Source organism: Rhodnius prolixus, unplaced genomic scaffold, assembly GCF_049639745.1.
Source record: "Rhodnius prolixus isolate KJV_2025 unplaced genomic scaffold, Rpr scaffold_12, whole genome shotgun sequence".
Taxonomy (NCBI): Eukaryota; Metazoa; Arthropoda; class Insecta; order Hemiptera; family Reduviidae; genus Rhodnius; species Rhodnius prolixus.
This window is the reverse complement of record NW_027411635.1, coordinates 1961884-1984885: the sequence shown is the minus strand read 5'-3', so window position 1 is coordinate 1984885 and position 23002 is coordinate 1961884. Positions and strand designations below refer to the sequence as shown.

The following is a 23002-nucleotide window of genomic DNA, read 5'->3' as shown; positions in this document are numbered from 1 at the left end:
TATTAAAGTTGGTCAACAAACTGTATCTGTATCAACCAGTTTAATATCCAGCCTCAAACTTGCACATTTTGGCTATTCTTTTAGAGTATACAGAAACAGGGCGCTTTGTAGGAGTATATAGAGCGCTTTGTAGGACTTTTCTCGTAAATAGTAATCATCCCAGAAACCAATCATCCCAGAAACCAATTTCAAATCCACAAAATACAACGAGAAACACTCACATGACGTTTTCACTGCAACTTGTACAATTCTAATACACCAACCTTCTTAAAACTAGGCGAAAAGTATACATCTCGTAAATATGGTTATGGTGTTAACAGTTACAAGTTTCTGACGAAGGTTCGTGATTAGATCAATTGGTTAGCGTGCTCTCTTTCTTCAAAAATAAATAAAAATACTAATACTAAATAAATAAAATGAAATAAATAAAAAATGTTTAAAACAAAAATTCTTGTTTTAAGCTTCATAAATGTTAAAACTTGTTCGGTTAGACAGTTGTATAAAGGTTGTGATCGTCAAAAACTACACAAAAAAGCGTAACGTTGAACATACCCAACTTTGACTATTTACCCCAGCTAATAACTAATTAACAGTTATGGGTTTCGGGCTAAGGTATTGTTTGGGTCAGTCGGATAGCGTGCGCGCTTTTTCTTAAACAATAATTATAAATAAATTTAAAAAAATTCAAACACTAATTCTGGTTTTTATAATGAAGTTTAATAATAACAAGATTGGAGAAAAGAAGTGCAGCTTTTTTACTTGAAAATCACTTAACACTTCAGACATCTGTTCTAAAACTTAATCGTTCTTCTGGGTAACCGATTTTCTTCAACACGGTATTGTTTAAATGGTTTAAATTTAGTGCATTATAATGCTATTAGAACTAACTGCACAATGGTCTGTTACAAGCTTTCTCTCGACATGCATAACTAACCTGTTGGAGAATAGATTAAGAATATCTTGTATGTGGTAGACAGATGGCTAATATCTCTGTAATCCTCACATACAGCGGGGTGATCTTCTTATTTATATTGGAAAAAATTAATGCTTTGCCCAATTCTTTAGGTATCTGCTTCGTTTCCTAGATTAGAATTGGGTCCTAAATTCGTTGAACTTCTGACCTGCGGGATCCCCTGCAATTCGACCGTAATCTATTTCGGATCTTTGGCCTGTTGCTGTTAAGCCTATCAACAATGTCATAGGTGTCTGAGAAAATTTCCACATTTTCTTCTTCCGCTGGCACGATTTGTCTCTCACGTGTTTTTATTTATTTATTTATGTCACTGGCTTAGGAACAGGAACCTTTGATTATATCCCCTCCATCTTTCTCGAATATCACGATCTCGCCATTTTCCTTGTTTTTCACTAAAACCTTATCGTGTTACGTCCTTAGCGTCTAAACGAAATATCGAAGAACTTTTTTTTTACATTTTTCAATTGCTTTGGAACATCTTGCAGACCAATTTGTAAAACCACTCTTAATTAGTAAAAAGAATCTTTAAATTATCTAAATCAGTTCTGGTTGATGTAAGATTCTGTTGATTGACCCTCGTTAATGACTCTGAACTTAATAATAGACCCCATTTACTAAATAGAAATATGTTCTTGAGTTTTGAATTATTAAATGTGCTTATAGCTTGTAAATATGATTACATGCATGTAAGCACACATGCGCTCTATGTTACCAAGCCAAATTCAGTTGAAAGTGAGATGCTCTGAGTAAGAAAGAGATTGTATTCAGTCACAGCATGCTTACTTGTTTTTCCATAAAACGTTTACCCCGTTTCAGACCTTCAAATTTTTTTGTTTTTTTGAATTCTTATTGGCGGTTTATTGGAATGCATTAAGGTTTTACCGGTTAATGAAGTTACATAGGCCTTTAAATGAAAACCTATCAATACAATGTTATGTCATTCTTTCTCGGTTAATCATCATCTCCGTACTGAGGGTAGTTGAAAAGTAAAAATTAGGATGGCGGCACATGAATGCTACACTCAAAATGCTGCCAAAAATATGGAGGGCAGTTGGAAAAAAGTTGTTGGATGTGTTTTTCTGCAGACTTTAAAGGTAGAATTCTTTCTCCTGAGGGACTTTCCACGAATTCAGAGACTTGGCTATAAAATATATAAATAAAATTCTTTTAAACTTTACTCTCTAAATCCAGATGTAGCTCCACTTGACTAAGCATTTTTTTCGACGGTCCAGTAGTGCACCAGGCCATGTACTAAGGTTACACCGTGTGCAAGGTGAACCTAAAATGGAAGAAAAGTTCAAAAACTCGGTCGGAATCCATGCTTTGTCTGAACACAATCTCAAAACTGTTATCTAACATCGTGGATATCCACCTCTACTCATCAATAGGAAGGTGGACTTTAAAGAAAAAGAAGCAATGTATCAAAGTAGGCATGTAATGAGTGATGTACCGACATTTAACTCGTTAGATCACCGTAACTATGGCTGATAGCAGAATGTCATCTAGTGCGATTGCAAGGAAATAGCAACTATATCAAGTACATAACTGTTATTTTGTTTTTTGTTTATTTGTTTTACTGTTTTATTTTATTTTATTTTTTATTTATTTATTTTTTTTTATGTTACTGAGCAGTTAATGGGGTGTCTCAAAAATATATTGGGTGAAGAAAAACATTACTTTCCTGGCTTGGCGTCAGTAGAGATGTTTTGCCCACCGCTTGCCACAGGGTACGTGAGTTAACTGTCCTTAATCCTTTCTCTTTAATTCTTCAATCCTTTTTTTTTTTCTCGTAACCTAACATTATTGTGGAGCTTCTATCTGTTCGATGCCACCAGTCAAAAGAGAAATGTAAAGGTTCTTACCGTCGTATTGTACTTATATCCTAGTTAGTACTTTGTTCCATGAAGTATCCTTAATTAAATTTTGGATTCAACGTCTTGCCAAAATTCTTTACACCAGGAACAATTACAGTTAATTAAATTTCCTTTACATAAATAAATCACAGAAGACTTATATGGATTGTTCATAAGGCGTACTATCTAGCGATATGCTTAGATCATTATTTACCACGTTAGGAATCACTTACTTAAGGAAGCACAAGGTTTTACCGCAAGTAAGTCCTGATTTTTCCGCGGATCCCATGCTATTTTTGAACATTTTTGGACACCCTATTAATTTCGTTATTTAAATTTAGTTAACCAAATCGATTAACAAATATTAAGTAACTCAATTTTAGTTAAACGCTTGTTTATTAATTTTTATGTTATTCATTTCATTTTATATTTTGAATAAGTGCAATTTACCTAGTGAAAAAAGAACTGAATGTGGCCGAATTTGTAGATTATATTGTTTTATTGCATGTGTTTATTATTCTAAACATGTTCTCGAAGATTTTTTTTTTGTTCATTTAAACTGCTTTATTTGTAATGTAGTTGCTAACTTATGAAATGTCTTTTTTGGTATTATGAAATTATTATATTAAAAGTACTTAATTAAGAATTAAAAGAACTCTGAGTCAAAAAGGACTTAAATTTCTGAGAACCTTGCTTCATTTTTGTGCTCATCAAATTAGTTTTAGAGACCGATTGGCTTCTTCTTCAGGAAGCCCTTGATTAACAAGGTACTGACCTAAAAGTTAGTCAAAAAAAGATTGACAACAATTTAACAATCATTCATTGAAACAGACCTCTGGATGTAGACCACTGGCCCTGGGTAGCCCAATTTGCGAAACTGTACTCCAAATGTGAGATAGGTGGTTTGAGAAATATTTACATAACCTTCTCAATCTGAGAAGTCTAACAATATTGTTTATTGCCCTGTTAATATTTGATGGGTGTTAATAATATATGTAATACTGACAGGGCAGGGCATATGAAAGTGGGAGATCTTAGATTGCACTGTGGTACTTTAGATACATGATACGGTTGCAGTTGCTTTTATTATAGGTGGCCCTGTTCGCTTTATGGACTTTGGACATTTTAGTAGCGAAGTTAATTTCTTTTAATATTACAAGGGTGTAGATCTCTAGATTGTATTAAGGTACACTAGCAGCAAAGTAGCGCTTCTCATTAATATTGGTAGGATAGGTGTGTGCATTATACAGATAGAGCACAATAAATAAGTAAGGATCATTGCTATTCCTTTAAGGTACATTGCTGTTCCCGTTCTTATAATGTTCGTGGTTGGTGGATCTGAACATTGTACAGTTAAAACTTGAGGTTTAAAGCTGTAAAATGTAATTCAAGCATGCATATTTATTGGACATTTCTTATGTTAGGGGCAAGAATATGAGTACAAAGTTCTGCACTAGTTTGGTGTGTACTCCAACTTGTATATCTAATTAAAATGAAATTTGATAGGGCACTTTACCAGTACAAGGAGCTTGTCAGGGCTTGAACGATCTTAAGTCTGAGAAAGACTAAGCTTCAGCAACTACAATTTTAGAGCTTTCTCTCTCAAGAAAAAATGTCTTTTTAAGAGGGTGTTTGGTTTAAATAGTAAAAGAAACGATTCACCATGACGCGGCCAGGACCCACAGTAGCGAAGTAATAACGTACTAAACTGATTTTGCCAGATTATCTACAGATATTAGCTTTCATTGTAAGTCGTAAGTTAACTCTTTGACTAAGGAGTGTAGGTATCTGGATAACAACGAATACAATATAGTGAGAAGCAGCCTTCACCCATCCTTTTTAATAGTACTTTCGACAGCATTTGATAAAAAGCAGTTACACCAGGTGGATCAGCGGATATCCTGGCTAAACCCTTGTCACATTTTAGGGCTCTTTTGAAAAATATACTTGGACGGGGGGCTGCAGGATTGAGGCACTAGAACACTATAATCCGGCCCTATGATCATAGTTTGTCCTCTTACTCTTAGCCAAAACTCTAACCCTGAACATTGCTCCTTCTGGAGGTGCCAAAGCACGTAGTTGGTTTTGAACTATTCATTCGTCAAATTTAATTGAAAACTATTAAATATTTTATTCTACCAAATCGAATATTCTTACAGCAATTATCAGAAGAAAGTACAGAACAGACTGTGGGAGTGGGTAGCGGGATCACAGGCTCGCGGGAGAGTTCAATGTTGTTTACGATGGGCAGACAGCTGTCTCAGACCCACTCTGAGCCGGATACCGGCACTGGAGACTCGGCTAGCGGCGGTCCGGGCAGCAAGCATCTGGTGGAGCGCTCCGTAACTTGGGCTGAACCGAGAATCAAGGTGATACCGCCTGCATCGCACCCAAGGTCGGCACTACTGTCCATGCATCACGAGTACACAAGGTAAGCGATTATTGTCCATTCTTTGTTACTGTATCTTAATGCTGGTAGTGGGAATTATATTATTTTATTATTTATTAATTTATTTTATAATTATATTATTTTATTTTATGTAAATAATTATTATTATTTGCTGGGGCAAAACTACCATTTGAAGGCCTCGTTCTTTACTCCATTTGGTTATGTTCTGATTTGTTCTTCACTTGAACTCAGCAGCAATAATATATATCGTTTCCTTTACTTACCCAAAACACATTAACTATTAATTACTTCCTTTTACAATTGTTAGAAAGTATTGCGATCTTGTCAAATTTTCAAAGCAGTTTTTTTTTTATTAATATTGATCTACTCATTTCAAATCTAAGTTTTCTAAGTGTAGTTGTAAAACTTTTATTTGAAATATTATTCCGTGAAATTAGGATTAAGGGTTCTACTGGAAGAAGGGTTTTTAGACTTCCTTTTAGTGTAGTGTTTAGTCCAATACATAAATTACTCAAGTTGAATTGCTGAAATTCCGAATTTAAAGAAAATTCGTTAACCTCAAGTACATCTTTACTGAGTAGACATTTAATTTTTTTAGACTTTGGCTTTACAATTTTCTCGAAACTTTGTGTGAACATTACACATACATTGAAGTATTTAACTTGTTATCGTGCTTATTTTTCTAGTAAAATTCGTTAAAGGAGAGTTGTGTTTAGGCTGCTGTCTAATGTGGCATTTAGGCATAATGTGGCATAATTAATTATTTATGGTCGTTAAAACTATGAACTATGGCTGTTAAAGCAGATTGAATTCTATACCATCTTCTTACTAATCAGTATCACTCCCCCCATAACTTTTTTCGTAGTTTGAATCTTAATTCCACAACTTGGCTCCACACACCCATTAACTTTTCTCTCAGTCTTCATCTTCTTTCCACCAATTTGATAGATTTAGCAGTTTGAAGTTTTCTCACGCAATGCATTTTCTTCCTACAATTTTAGTACCACTTAACCACAACTTTTTGCAATTTTCTCTTATGAAAATGATATTTACTTACAAATACCTGCTACTTTTATTAGAAAAGTTTTTCCAAGAAATGTGTTTTAATGCTTCCTCTGATTAAAGTAAAAACAAAGCATAAAAATGATAAGTAATAAGAAATATTTTAAGTAAAGTGAAATAAAATTACAGTTTTCTACTACTTATGATTTGATGTTGCAATATATATATTTTTTAAAATTACTTTAATGTAAAATTGTTTATTTTTTTTTAAATTACTGTTTTAACATAAAATATATTACACATTAATTTATAGTACAGAAACAATGTATTTTTCAAATCTTTTTAAATTATTATATCATTGCGAATTAATTACTTTTGTTTTCCTTGAACACAGTATCACAGACGAACTGGAAACTGTATGTGGTCTTTTAAGTCCTCCCAAATCGCCCAGCGGTCTGTTGACGCCACTTGGCCATCGCACTGAACAGAATTACACGTCGCCCAGACGATCCCGTCATTATTCAGAGATGTCTAATCCAGAAATGGCTAGATATCTAGAAAAAGAGACGTTACGCGATGCAGAAGACTCTGATTACCAATTGATGGAAGGTCTAATTCAGAGGAGGTTGAAGTCAACAGACGAGGATAAATTCCACAATAACGCGTTCTTCTTGGCCACCACACCCGACCTAGAGCGCTATCAGGTGATTTACTTACTTTTATGTATAGATTAAAATATAAATTTGAATGTTTTACTGCTGACAGTAAGTATTGTGATCGTGTAAAATTATCTAAACGATTCTAACGGAGACATACGTACATATGTATATTGTGAAGACCCTTTAGTGAGTATATATTCACTGAAGAATGGAGAGTTGGTTTTTACTTACAAAGGGTAGAAATATAAAAATAAAAAATACATTCCTTTACTGTTTAAACAGAAAATATAATTAGAATCACCTCCCGCTCTCCAGAGTCAAACTCGAGGGTAAAACATTTAATAAACCATCTAGTTTTTCCTCGTATTTCCTACCTTTTGTTTGTACTATTTCAACTTAGGAAGAAGGAGATTGTGGCCTGATCTGCGTAATGACGCTCCAATATACGGTACACAATGAATATTAGTAATTACTTGGTATAATATAAAGGGTTTATGTCACGGAAATGACGACGGTTTACCAAAGTTACGCGAACTGCACGGTATGGATTTGAACGAATTTGTTTATTTAGTATTAACAACACTCTACCCAAGGACTACTTTTTGATGCTTCGTTCGGAGCCTTCCCTGCCACCGTCTTGCACCCTTACTCTTTCTTCAATTCTAAAACTGTTAGAGAATTAGATCAAAGATAATTTTTCCCATTTTTTTTTTCTTTTTTAAGTTTTAATTATTTTATTATATATATATTGTAACGAAGTTGACCTGAGGAGAGAAGAGAGGCCTAGATTGTTCTGGGAGTTGAGCGACTGAAGTCTATAACGGTCCACCACTGTGTAAACAAAAGCTAAGGCTTTACCTGAGCCGGAGAAGAAAGGGCTAGATTGTTCTAGGAGTTTAGCGACCGTAGCCTATAACGGTCCACCACTGTGTAAAAGTAAGCTAAGGTAGCGGCCCCAGTTGGGGTGGGGGCAGTATGTGTTTTCCCGGCCAGTGAGTGGCAGGTGGGAGTGAGACAGACGGAGTTGGAGTGGGGGAGTCGCAGTTGGAGTTGCAGTCAGACAGAGTTGCAGTCATTCTCGGTTGGAGAGAGTCAGTGTTGCGGAGCGCTTCAGAGTTAGCCAGTTGGGCAGGGAGTCAGTTAGTGAATAGAGCTTTGTTAGTGCAACTGAGACTAGTGCAATTCAGTGCAGTGCGGACCAGTAGTCAGTCAGTCGTGGAACAGTTTTGTGGTGTTACGTATTGAGTAAGTAACAGTAAACTGTTGTAAATGGTAAATGTAATGAATAGCTTTAGTTGCTAGTAAATGTTAATGTTAGAAATGTTAATGTGTTAATAAATCAGGTTACTTATAAGTTTAGCGAGTTTTATTATTTATCGAACCCACACTTTTATTAAATTAACTAGTGGCAGTCACTAGTTGTAGTTGTCAAGTTTTTAGTAAAAGGACAAAAACTTTACAATATATTTAATCCACTCCGCAACTTGATAGCATATATGGATCCATCCGAAGCTTTTCCATGTGAAAACTGTCTCTCTGTTGGTATCCCCAGGCTGGAGCAGGAGCTCTTCCAGAAACGTTTCGGAAAAAAATAAAAAATTCTCTATAAAAAAAAAGATTTTCTAGTTAATTTTTTAATCCGTGAATGTTGTATGCTAGAATGCTCATATTTCTTTTTTTGTTTGTTAAAAAACTGCCCGTTTGTTTTAAACTCCGCTCACTATCTTAGCGCATTTAAATAATACTGACGTAATTTATTTATGTACAGGGCCGTCTTCGGCGAGCCAGTGCCATTGAAGGTGATTTTCCTTCTGGACATGTATCCGCTGTGGGCACGCCAGCCGGATTAAGTCCCGACGAAACCACAATCCATAGAGTGCCTAGTCAAACTGACCGAATTGACATGAGTGGGTCGTTGATGAACCAGCAAGCTACAACTAGCGGAGGAGAATCGTCTTCGAATTTTGGACAACCGCACACTGCAAACGATGTGACACCAATCTCAACCAACGAAACTGAGACACAAATTAGGCCAGCGTTTTCTGCTTCGAGAATTTTTAATAAAATGCAGAAAGAAGTTCAATTGTAGTTTATATTGTGTAACTCAATTAAATTTTAATTATAATTAATTCTTTATTATTATTTAAATTTGAGGAATTAAGGCGACTGTGAATTAAAAAAAAAAAGTATTGAAAAATTAATTTTAAATTTCATGATCAACCAAACTTTAAATTTTCATACAAATATATATTTATTAAACATTTTATTTGAAATTTTAAAACATTTTGTTTAAATTAATTTTTTTTTAATTCATAAAACAATTTTCGTGAAAAAAAGTTACCTCATTAAAAAGCGTTAGTTATGCTAGTCACACGTATTATATGAGAATTGTAACTAAATTGCAAATATTTTTAAATTTTAAATCTAAATTTAAAAGTTGTATAATTTTTTTTTTCTTTCTCTTTCTGCTGAGAAAGGAATAACGATCGTGGCTAAAATTTCGCCGGAAATAACATGTTTTGAAGGTCCCTTAAGTTGAAGAAAAAATTATTTATTATTTTCAATTTTTATATAATTTAAATAGATAAATAAGGTTAAAAAGTTGTAAAATTGTTCTTTTCAATTTAGATAAAAATTTCCCTCTGTAGTGGCAATAAGCTGGTAAATTTCGGTGAAGGGGAACCACAACCTTGCCTCCAAACTGTCGCAAGTCAGTACAGTGTACAGATATACCACTTATATTATAAGGTGGATCTAAAACATTGCTCCTGAATTGCCTGAAATCGGTAAATGTACAGCCCTACATATGTAGGGAACATCAGTTTTGACTTTAAACTGTAACTATTACTTTCGTACCTACCAGTTATAGAATATAAAAAGGATCTGTGTCCATGACATAGTCAGTTCAGAGATCAACTACCTCAAGTCAGGGCAATTGCAGCTAAACCAGTTTAACCGGATATCACTTTTATAATACTCAGTACTTTAGTACTCAATATTTTAAGTATATATCTACCCATTAATTTATGTCAAGTGACATTTAAAAAATTGCGGAAATTCCGGTTTTGGTGGCGTTTCGGTTAAATTAATGTTATATATATATATATATATATATATATATATATCTGCATATTACAGGCACTTAATGATCTTATCATTTTTGTAGGAAACAGTTTTTTGGTAGGGATGAATTCATTTTAGCCGTAAGGTTAATTTTGGGTGTTTTTTTTTTTTAACGTTTTACACCTCTAATTCTCCCTAATTTTATAATATATTACGGTAGTAACTTCTGTGTATTAATGCTAAAGAGAACTGCTGCTATACGAGAGAATGTAATAATAATAACTAATCCCTTAAGGGAAGGGATTAGCTATGAGGTTAGCATACTGGACTCCCACGCGGAGGTCCCGGGTTCAAATCCAGCTGCTGACCCTTAGATTTTCTCTTCCTAGCAGCTTCTTACAGCTCACTGTCCGGTGATGAACAGTGTTGTCTGTAACGAGAGAACACTGTCCGGAGACCGGCAGTGCACTGAAAAAAGCTCCGGGCGCCAATAACCCTAGATGTTGACACGCCTTAAATCATTAAAAAAAATATAAAAATAACAATAATAATGTAATAATAATAATAACTAACGTATATTTGTGCAGGAGATCTCTAAAACATGAAATACTTACATTTCTTGTGAAACTCAGAAATTTGAAAGTCTCTTATAATAAACAATAACACTCCGAAGAGCAGTAAGAGAAGGTAATAGAAGTATTATATCACAAAGATTACTTTTCTAGCAGGTACGAATTATTTTTTAATTCTTGCACACCAATGTTTAATAAGGATGTACTTTCTGCATTAAATTCTTACATATATATAATTGTATGTTGCATTCTGTATGAAGTACAATTAAATGATAAACATTATTTTTCCCGCGGGCGGTAGGACGCTAGATCCGTCTTCTTACCCTACTCGTTTTACTACTAAGTAAATGCTTTCCGTCCTTACCAGATTTTGTTCTTACATTAGTTACTTAAGTAAGGTCATTTTTGGTAAAACGTCTAGACCTAAGTGTTCTACGTGTTCTTTTTCTAAAAGCTATTTTACGTTCCCGGCGATTTTGTAGTTACAAACTTGATAAGATCAAAGTGTTAACATAAAATTTCCCTTTTAAGGAAAGTCAGCTGCTGAAACGGTTGCAATGTTTTCAAAACTTAAAGGAAGGGAGAAATTTGAACCAGGCAAGGGTTTACTGGTGTTCATATTTCGAAACTTGACAAATGTCAATGAAAAATGACAACTTCATGAAAACACTGGACGAAAGCACCGGAAAGATGGAGTCCTCCAACTCATCGACTGTTCTACGACACTTCCTACTTGATCGCTACACGATCTTTTTTTGAGTTTTCGATCGTTCAGGAAACTGAGGGAACTGATGTTTGAATTTTGGAAAATCATTTGTAAAATTTCCCCCCTTCAAATCTTCTCCTCCGTAAGCTTTTTGAACTATAGTGAGTTTCTAGTTTTGGTATCCCAATTTATGTTACATGGCTGCCTTCGGCGTACCATTGCCACTGAAGGTGTTTTTCCTCCTGGAGATTTATCCGCTGTGGGCGTACCAGCTGGGTTAAGTCCCGACGAAACCCAGTTAAACAGACCGAATAACCGAATTACAGTATTGTTTACTAGAGTTGTTAACACCTTAGTCCTGCCTTATTCTTAATTAAAATGTCCTGTAAAAGCAAACCAGTGCTTACAAAAAAGAAAAAGCTGAACGCCTATACGTCTCACCAAAAACATGCTTGATCAACTGATCGAAAACTGATAGTGAAGACAGAAGTCAAAACTAGCGCCCTATTATTCCGCGAGAAAATCATTTTGTTTCTTTTGAGTGAGCCTCATAGATATAAATTGTATGGTTTGTGTATGTTGAAGGACGGACTTAAGTACAAAAAAGGTTAGTTTAATTACCAATAAAGTCTGTTTTTTTTTGTTTGTTTTTTTTGTTTTTGGTAGGAATTTCGATGTGATTATAGTGTATTTCTTTTTAGCGAAAATAATAATGAAGTAGACAAAGCCTTTATTGGTATTCAAGGGAAGTTTGACTTCCCTTTTTGAAGAAAAAATTCACTTTAAGAGAAATAGATTTTAGATTTTTTTGTTTTTAAATGCAAGATTTTTCACTAGCCGCATTGAAGCAGCAGGTTTTTTATATGTCATTAGTTAAGTGACATCAAGTTTATGTTAAGTCCGAGTCTTTTTCGAATAATACTACCCTTAATTTTCACTTTTTTCATAAAAATGTTTCCGTATTACTAAAGTGTTAGAGTATAACAAATTATTTCAGTCAAAAGTACATTAAATTTTACATTCAATCCGTAAAAAATTCAAAAAAGTGAAAAATCCATTCAGTAAAGTAGTGTTTCTAGTTGATTGTTATTGATTGCTACGTTACAGTCAGGAATTTTACGGAACCCATACGGAAATAGTTTCTGCTTCCTGCGATTTTAGTTTTTTTTTTATACTTTGTTCATACATACAATTCATTTTCAAAAAACAATTTTTTCAATTTATAAAGGAACACATATAGGGGTATTTCCTTGAAAATTCGAAGTAGAAAATTTGGCGTAATCGTTATATATTCCTTAAGTTGGAGTAAGTACACTCAAACCTGTTTTTGTGCGGTGGATAGGGACCGAATAAAAGAAAACGCATAAAAAAAATTGCATAAAACTTCACGAGTAGCTATAAGAAATAGTTTTCGAAACAATATTAAAAAAAAAAATCTCACTTATAAAATAACTCATAACCATAAGTAGCAATTGCTTTTTTTAACGAAATCAAGACACGAGGCTTGGCAGCTCTTCGAATCTCGCAAAACCTTTTGGAGCCTGATTTAGAAAAAACACATGCGAACATTGTTAAATATTTTAATTACATATGTATTTATTTTATACATACAAAACTGCAGAAGTCCTTTAATGTTTATTTGCGATCAATGCATTTTTGCATTGCTACCCAAAAATTCAATCGCAATATTGTATTGCACATTTTATTCGTTGACATTGAAATTATTGTCAGTTCAATAATTAAATTAGGAGATCGCACAAAAAGAAACGCACAAATAAAAAATCGCATCAAAAAGGACCGCATAAAAACAGGTTTGAGTGTAATCTCTTTTATTAATTGACAAAAATGCATTATTTTATAAAAATGTAATATGTTTTCGATAGTTGTAATTTGATTTTCTTATCGCTAACTCAATAGCAATTAAGGTCCTTTATTATAAGATAAGCTCATGAAATCATAAAATTCTAAAATGCGCAGTGTCTTAAAAGACTCGGATCTTGCATATGAACGTAACTCGCAAATGATGTATACACTCTTCTGTTTAAGTGCAGCTAGATAAACTGCTGTTCACAAAACTTGAGCTTGCGCTTTTAGCCATAACAAAATAATAGCAGACGACATTCAAAGAATAAGTGTAGATACGTTTAAATTTAATTTATTTTTATTCCACTAAGTTGCTAATCGAACAATTATTGTAAAAATTAAGCATTCTACTGGAAACGAAATTGAAATAAGTGATTTTTACAAAAAACAGTTTTCTTTTCTACATCAGGCATGAGAAAGAATAAGTTGTATATAAAAAGGCTGAATTTTCCTGACTAAGGTTCAATGCACCACTTACCTACCTCATGTTTAAATTCACATAGAATGGAGAAGGCCAATCTAACGGTCGTTGTGGACTGCAACAACTAAATTGTAATCATGGATATGTGACTCAGACTGCATCCTTGTGAGTTTTATCATGTTGGCGGCCCTGAATCCGTCTTTCTTTCTAAAGAAAGCCGTTGTTATCAATACTACATTTTTTCTAACCAACACTTGGCCTTACAATGATCAAGGGCTTATCCGCTTTGATTTCTATGAGCACAGTTTAGCTTCTGCAGCTGTACGATCCTTTTTCGTCGGGGTCTGTCAATTAGCTTATGCAACCCAAAGGTTGTAGCACTCAGTAATTGGAGCGCCCTTCAATCTTATATTCAATTTAAAAGTCTGGAAAGAGGATTCTGGGTAAAGCTGGAAGGCGAAAGATTTTCTTCTTTAAAAAGTTAAACTTTCAGCCATACAATATCTTCATTTTGACAAGTGAAGTTTCGTTTCCTCTTCTTCTTAACAAGCTGTCCATAAAACATAAATGTCGTAAAATTAATCAGTAAGATTCAGTGAAACACAGTCTTGGTTTTCAAAATAAAGCTCTGCAGTAGAACTATGTGAAATTGAACGTAATATATTTATTTGCACAGACACTAATGTCTAAAGATTTATTTATTATGGTGTTTGTAAACATCAGATTGATGTGGACAGATTTTAATTTCTATGTTACTACTTCTTTATTGTGTTAAAAAAAACGGTTATTTTTGTGGTATACAACTCATAAATTTGTCCACTTTTTTTTTTTGTTAAAAAAGTTAAGTACCTAATTGCCCATTTTTTCATCCATCTACCAATTAGTTGTCGTGGACGGGGTCGGAAGAACATACTATTCTATCAACATTTTTTCTATCAAATAAAAAGTTGCTGCACGCGGAATTCGAACTGGGGATCTCCCACTTACAGAGCCACGCTTCATAACCACTAGACCAACACCCGCCCCTCTTTTTTTTATTATTACGAGTTTTAGTATTACTCGTACTATGAGTTTAGACGTAATAAGTCAAAAAGCTTAAAACAAAGGGTTACACATTTTGGTTTCACAATGATTGTCTTTGTTTAAATTTGTAAAAATTTGTGATTTGTAATATAATTCTGATAGTATTTTTTTGTACTTTTATTCTAAAGAAAAGGTAAATGAAATAAGTCAATTATTGTAAGGCCTTTCCAACATTAGCTCTGTTGAATCTTTAATCTAATCTAAAGAAATTAGTGACAGTTGAAGGCAAATAGTGATTTTCAGGAAATAGCTTTCGCCTTTGTTGATAATTATGTAAGCTTGGATTTCAGGCTTTTTGTCATTTTTACCGTCATAAACGTAACACACGGGAATAAAACTAATAATCTTATTCTGGATCAAGATATGAAGAAATTATTTTTATATTTAAATTTAATCTTAATAATTAATTTTACCATAAGTTCAAATTCAAAACTTCGTTAACTGAAGACGTTTGACGTGACGTTTGTGGCCTTCTAAATGAGATTGTCCAAACAGAGATATTTTCATATCAAACAGCATCTATGTTTTTTAGTTGTCTACAGCATAGTTCGGTCATAATCACACTGTTGTCTGGGAGCCTGTAAGAAATAAATGACCCCTTTGTAGTTCCACCACACTCATAGATCATTTTCTTCTCAACGCTCTTGATTGAGAAGGATAATACCTGTTTACCTTACCTAATTCATTGTTTGAATGACTCAAATAAATCCACTTTTTTTATCGCAGCTAATAATTCGTTTAGTGAATCTCGCGTTTTTCAAACTTCAAGCTGCGTGCCTTCTGAGGGAGAATGCCTAGACAATGTTCTGATAAAATGTCAGTACACGCAACTGAAAGGCTGTGGTTGATTTACCTGAAGTTTCCTAGAACTGATGCGGGGATCATCTGTTACAACTGGTTTCGGAGGGCCAGCACAGAGCACGTCCTGGATGAAGATTACTTTCCTGCTTCGTATGTCTTTTTAAATATTTTTTGTACCAGACCTGGATAACCCATGTTGAAACGATGTCTTCTCTGTAAGATGGTTGATAATTTAATACCTCCAACTCTCTCGATTTTTTTATATCAATTAGGCCATTTTTAAATCACTTTTTTTTTCAAGTGATAGAGGCATGAACTGAAAGAAAACTTTGTAGTGTACGAAAATCACTACATCCAAATTTAAAAAACACGTATATGACGGTAAAACTCCACAATTGTTTGCCTAAACCTTTGCTTCAAATAGGAGTTACCAAAAAAGAAATTTAATAAACAATTTACGAACAATATTTACTACAAAAGAGTTAGAATACCTCAAAAGAGATTGATATGAGCTAATTTGACAATATCCTGTACCTTTTTTTTTATTGATTGTAAGGAACTCTTGGCAAACCTTACAAGCTACACTTGAGATTCATAAAAAATACGAGTTTGCCGAAGAAAAAAATATTCATTAAATAGAAACGTTTTACAGCCTATTTGCCTAAACCTAGCTGTTTTCTTAAGATAAACATTTGCCTGTGACATTGTTATTATAATAATTTTTTTTACTTATAATGTTGGATTTTCAATTAGAATTGGGATTAGTACTATTTAATGTTAACAATATTATTATTAACATTGGGACCGTGACCATGGTTCGTCCACTTGGTAGGGTAAGGTTTTCTTCAAATAGCAAAAGTTTGTTAAACGTAATACATGCTTATGCCTAGTGCTGTCATAAATAGTGTTATAACAAAAGGTATAAAACTGGCTTCTCATTGAGTTGAAATTAAGCGAACATCCTTGAGAACAAGGTCAGCAACAACATTCCATCTTAGTAACTCTTGGCATGTACTACCTTATATTGCTAAAACTTGAAGAGTATTTTCAAAAAAAAAAAGGCCTTTAGAATTTTTGCAAGTTCCTTTGTAATTTCTTTCTTAGTTGTCCCTGAATATACATGTTTGGAGTTTCCCTGCAGAAAAGTGGTATTAAAACTGTCCGGTAAGACAGATTTCAACCTCTTTTCTGACGATGTCGCTTTACGCCGTTATATTACGTCGGTATGTTCTTTAGCATGACGAGCCCTGCGTTTAAAAAGGTGTCAGTGTGCCAATCTTAATTATTGAAAAAATTTTGAATTAGCATTTGTGCCAGCACTAGGTGTACAATAGTTATAGAATTTTTTAACTATTTTAAAAACTATTTTGCAGTGCTACAAATTTAAAATTATTGAGTTGTTTTGAAGGCGAAGGGAAGATAACGTAGTTGAGTCTAGTTTTATTTTAAAAATTATGGCGTTTTTCTCAGCTCATCTAGGAGTTGCCCAATAAATCGCCTTTGAGTAGTGTCGAGAAGTTTTTGTTTATTCGTGATAATTATTATTATTATTTTTTTACACACTTTAACCATATTGATTCTTCTGAATTCTAAATTTTACATATTAATACTTTCCTCTAAAATGTAGTAAAGTAGGTTGTATTTTCACCTCTTAGTAGTGTGTGGAACTGTTCTCTGTTGACTGTTTATTGCGACTTTACAATCCTTCAAATAATTGTATCTATAAAAATAAAATAAATAATGCCTTTATTAAAATAAAAATACGTTATAAATATATAAATGTTTTTTCTAACGTTACGAACACAAATTAAATTTAAAAAAATATATTGTAAAAATTTAAATTTAAATTTATTTACAAAAATTCTGAAATCTTGACATATGGCTCTAAAATTAAAAGCAAAATAGTATAGCAATGGCATGAGACACTCTTAAGAACTTGAATACAGAAAGTCAATTACATTCTTTCACTTTGTACAGGAATTATTGCTTTCGTGATATTCCCAAGTTATGAGTTTTCATGCATTACTCATAAATGAAAAATCAGAAAATCTAAATTTGTTTTAGATGCCATTAAATTTGACCCTTTAATAAAGTATAAATCAAACTCAGGCCAACCAGAAATGGTTGGCCTGAGTTTGATTTATCAGTTTTTAGGGAAAAACGATTCTTATAATTTTCTTTATAACTTTTGCTCATTACTTATGAAAGCATATAAAAAAGTTTTTTGTTTTAGGTCAGTTGTATCGGGTGGATAGGATTAGATTTACCTCTGAAGTGCCGTTGCAGCGTAATGTGTAGTCGTATGCCTTGTTTAAAATTTACGATATTAAATGATTTGCCTAAAAACTAAATTTGCCTAATTTAAAAAATAGTCCTACTGGAAGTATACTTTTTCTAAAATGATTTTTACGCTTTCTATCATTTTCTCATACCATACCATCTTAAAAACTTGTGCTTAACATTTAATTTCTTGTCAAATGATTTTAGAAAATTTAGATATAATTTAGTAATTAGCATTCCCTATGTTGCTGCGGTTCAGAGTTCAAGGATATGCGCTAACCAAATGGAAAAAGCGAACAAGCGGGATAAGATGGGATTATTAGAATGGTTTGTGGTTCCGAAACAACTTCAGAAAAGAATTTCATGACTGGAACATTTCGTGAATGGAATCATGGGTGAGGGTAAGTGGCTAGTCTTTAAGCAAAGCTGTCATACTTGAGGGCTAGAATTGTGCTAAGGACATTAGGAAACGGTACACCATTATTTAGGTCATGCTCCCCGTAAAGGTCAATGCAGCGTTTAAGGAAATCAGAAGAGGCATTCTCTCTCAAGATGCTTGTAAGATTTGGAGCTCAGGGGTATTTACGATATTGTAAGGAAACCGGTGGTTACCTCTTGGAGGTCAGTTTTATGTTTTTTGTTTTAGTGGGGTCGGTGTTGAGAGGGAGGAAATAATAGCCTCAGTGGATTATTGGCACTGGTGCCGCGCTCAGTCATTATATTAGGAGTTCTAGGGGAGACGAGCTCGCATGCGACGTTTTCTCAATAAGTGCTGCTTAATTATAGTGATTCGTCATAATATTTAGCCGTCTGCTTAGAAAAAATTAGAAATTTGAAAAAACATTGAAAAAATGGTCAGGGAATGTCCAGTTTACACCAGATTTTCTAAAAATGTATTCTCTTGAAAATTAAAATTTCATAAAAATTTTAAACAAATACTTTTTTACTATGAGTAAAATAAAAAATCAATTTTGCAAAGAGGCCACTCCCAGTTAATTTTGATCAACATCTTTGACTCTCTAACCAAGTTGAGAGTAAAGTCTCGTACCAGAGTACACATCATATGCTGATTTCGTATTTTTTATTTTATATTAACAAAACTTTAGACAATGGTTTTGCCTTCTGTATAATTCAATGAATTTTTGTTTTGTTTATACATATAATTATAATATTTAAGTCACATATCAACGAATCTAGTATAAATTCTTAATTTTGCATTATGGTAACGATAATTTTTCAATATACAGCACTTACTAATATATCCAAAATAAATCCATTTGCATCTACGCCTAATTACCATAGTGAGAGGCACCTCACAGTTACCGTTGTCAGTTGTGTAAGTAATGTTGACACTGCTGACTCACTAAAACGCAACATATGATAGCAGGTTTTGGTAATAGATTGCGAGCTGTGTGAGATTCTGCAATAGTTGTGGTGGTTTCTGTGTTCGTATACAGTGAACTGTCTCCTACTGCCCCTACTGAGCTTCCACGAAGAGTAAGGCGTCAAAAAATGCATAGTGGGAAAATTCCTGGTCGCCAGTAATTAATTATAGCAGGGGCTGCTTTTGATTTAAAGGTTTTTGCAGTGAGTTCTAAAAAGTATTCTCTTCGTAATTCTTTGGCGCAACTTTCACACTCCTTATTGAAATAAAAATGGATTCTGTTCTCACCTTGAAAGTTGTCTGTCCACTAAACAGATTTTGTTGCAGTTTCTGCCCACAACTGTCTGCATTTTACACAAATATCTGCTGCATAAATTGTTTTCTGAGCAGGTATTTTGCCAGCTTGTAAACCAACACAGTACCCGAAATTGGCGAATTCACTCAGCCAGACTTTCTTCATTCTCTTCTCCGGACTTATTAAATTATTACACCAGTCAATATCAACCTCAGCCTGTTAGCGATAGACCTAACAATCGGTCATGGCAGATGCAAATGGTTGTTTTACAATTCTTGCTGAAGCATCATCATACGAAAAGTACAATAAATTTTTATGTTTAAAATATTAGACCAAAATTAACATTCTTAGCGTAATTTAGATTTATAACAAAAGAGATTTGAGATATCGATTGATATAGTTAAAAAATAAGAACAATAATCGTTAGGCGCCAAAGAAATTAGGTGAGAATAAGCAAATTTGTAAGCGATTAATACTTTATATAAGCTGGTTTGCAAAAATTGTCGCATCAAGGTCAGTAATGAGAAGCAATCACACGACGATCTCCTACAGCTGGGTAAGAGAAAGTATTGTGATTGTTCAAAGAATTTGAAAGGTAACAGTTTTGATGTCCTCTGAAGGAAGAAAGTGGACGTTATTCTGCATGTACGTTTGGGTTGTGTGTGTGTTTTCAGCATCACTCATGTGATTACAGCTACTCTCTGAATATATATATATTTTTTGTTAACATTATATATATAATGATTTTCTAGTAAACAGCTCTAAGGTTTTTAAAAATCTTTTAACTACACACAAAGGCACATCAATATGTAGTCATTGACACCTGAAGCCGTCTTAGTGTACTGCTCCCCTTTAAGAGTCAACACTAAACCATGTTCTCTCGTTATATATAGTACCCTGCCATTACCGGTTAGATGAAGTGGCTTTTAAGAAGAGAAAATCTAAGGGCAGTACTCTTAGATTTGAATCCAGCTTACAAATCCTCCGCATTACCAACTAAGCTAATTTTTTTTAGGAAGAGTCATACAGAATGGAAAGAATATGTGAAGGTTCATTTCGGATTCTATTCCCTTTTTACCTAAAAATTTTCTACTAATTTCGTGCACAATATTCCCACCTAAAAACGTAGTTTTATTTTAAACATGTTCCTAGGATAATCAATTTTTGGTAGGTTTTCAGAATTGCCTATTGTTAGGCTTCCCTCTAAAGCAGCATTTCTCAATTGGGGAAGTATTGCTAAGTAGTAGGCAGTTGTAAACCCTTATAAGTCCGATAATGAACCAGATTTTTCATAGCTGATTACTTGCAAATCGGAGCAATAAGTTGTAATGAAAAAGAAATGGCATGGTACGCTTCTCTTGATTCGCTGTATGCATCTTGTTTGTTGCGCTAATTAATGTTCTTCGTATTGTTATTAGCGAGTTAGTTTTATTATTTGAGTTAGGTAAAAAAATAATAGTTTATAATTCATTGACACAATAAAGTAGATACGGCTTTATTACATGGGGAACAGATTGATTTTATTTCACGCTATTGTGTATTTGGTTGAATCTAAATATTCAACAAAAAAAATTAACTGTCCTATTCGTTGCTCAAAAAGTCATTAATTGAACATTTATGTTCAAAATAGAATCAAATTTTATTAAAAAACTAATCTCAATAAATCTGATCTGTTCTAGTTATTTATTTTTAAACTCCTAAAGTTTTAATTCTTATCACTTTAGAAGAAATCCACCTCTCTCTCAGAAGTACCCTTAATAGAATTTTCTGCTGAAAAATTGTTTAAGTTAGATTTGTAAATTTATGTGTACGAAATATTCAGGAATAATTTCTGTACGAAATTAAACATAAATCAGGAGCTGTTTGCAAGAAAATTTCAACATACGGATAATTTTATTCGGCAAAGTGGCACTTCTGTTTTGCCATTTTTTTTTTAATATATAGAAATTCAGTCACACATTTGATTCTTATTAATACTGTACAGGTGACATTACAGTACACGAAACCTAACCCACACCTGACTCTCAGAACTGCCCTTATCAAATTTTCATGGAAAAACGATTTAAAAGAAAGTTATAGGTCTACATAATAGAACTGTACAACAACTTCGTAGAAAATCGTTGATGGGTTTTCAAATATTCGAGTCATCAAATATGAACTTTCTGCGGTTTTTAATTTTCAATTTACGGAGTTTAAATTAACAAAAATAGACAGAAATAAACATAGACGAAATTATTTGTTAATTATTTTCGGAGTCACGGGACTTAAAAACATATTTCTAGTGAAAACTCAAAATCTGCATGATTACAATACTTTCTTTTACTTTAACGTAAGATAAAGTAAAAAATATTAAAAATGCAGTCCTTTTTAGGAAGAACGGCTGTCTGCTTGATTAACATACGCTTATTTTAGAAGTTATTGCTAATTACTAAGTAGTAATTATTATTATTATTTGAAAAAGAAGTGTAGCGATTCAAATTGAGTTTTGAATAATATCCGTTTTGAAGTTCGAGTTCAAAAAAGTGACTTTTAAAAAATAGTCTGTGTGTAAAGTCTAATATCATAACTTTTTATACTAATTGGTCCCTTAACAAATCTATAACTTTTATTTGTAACATTTCTCCAGTAAAATTTGATCTAGGGCCCTTTAGGAGCGGGAGATATGGCTTAAGCTTTGAAGTGCTTATTTCCTTGAAATGTTCATTCTGTCTATTAAAACATACTATAAAACACACTATTAAAACACAGCTTGATTTTTGGATTTTTATTTAGTAAATTTAAGGCAAAATCTGTTAACTATTTTTTTTTTTTTTGGATACAAAGATTCTCTTAATGCTTTTTCTGCCCCCTTTGTACATGTGAGACAAATACTTGTATCCCAACCCAAACCATAGAATTGTTTGTAAGAGAAAGTCGAATGATCGTTTCACTCCACATATTTTTCTTCTATTGAAATGAGAAGTATGCGATAATTTAGCAATGGTTATCCAAATTTAAAGTAGTAATAATTAAAATTAATAATATTTATTAATATAAGAATAATGTTACTTTTTGAAAAATTTGGAGTTTTTTTGTTTATTTTAGATTCTTTTATGAACCAAAATGTTGCTAATTTTTGAGAAAACAAAAATTGTGATTTACCGTTTGTAAATGGTTTTTTAAAATTTGTAGGTTAAATTGTATATACTATGTGTAAAAATAATTTTAATAGTAATAATAATGGTTTGTAAATATACCGACTATGTAAATAGTATTTGCAGTTATTTATTTACCTTATTTAAACTTCCACTTTTGTGGAAAGCTGGAGGTGTAGGATAGGATTAGGGATGCAGGATAATGATTCCCTCGGAAGTTTTTGAAAATTATTGCTGTGATTAATCCTGACATATCTGATGCATCTAAATTCATCTGAGTGAATTTAAACATTAGCTCATGTTGTGGGCAAATCAAGACTCGAATGGTTTTTGCTAATGAAATAAATCCTTTGCCACATAGCTAGAGCAATAAGTGGGGATGAACTATGGGTAACATGTGGTGGCGAATCTAAACCTCTGATGAGGCGAATCTACAACCTAGGTGTTCATGGGATGGTCAATATTTATTACCAATGTCCTGATATTGACATAATATTTAAATG

At 33.1% G+C, this 23002-nt stretch overlaps 1 protein-coding gene across 8 annotated transcripts in view; it reads left to right on the top strand.

Moving 5' to 3' along the window:
* The window catches only part of Trpm (transient receptor potential cation channel, subfamily M), an 86457-nt gene extending 63839 nt beyond the window's left edge, over window positions 1-22618 (top strand). For 7 of the 8 annotated variants that reach the window (XM_074143316.1, XM_074143314.1, XM_074143313.1 and 4 more), the window contains 3 exons: window positions 4986-5257; window positions 6633-6942; window positions 8666-22618. In XM_074143316.1, the coding sequence (XP_073999417.1) occupies window positions 4986-5257; window positions 6633-6942; window positions 8666-8986 (903 nt within the window). In that variant the 3' untranslated portion in view covers window positions 8987-22618. Of the gene's footprint in view, window positions 1-2605; window positions 2701-4985; window positions 5258-6632; window positions 6943-8665 lie in introns of all 8 variants that reach the window. The other variant, XR_012463063.1, reaches the window with a different exon arrangement.
* Window positions 22619-23002: the final 384 nt, after the last annotated feature.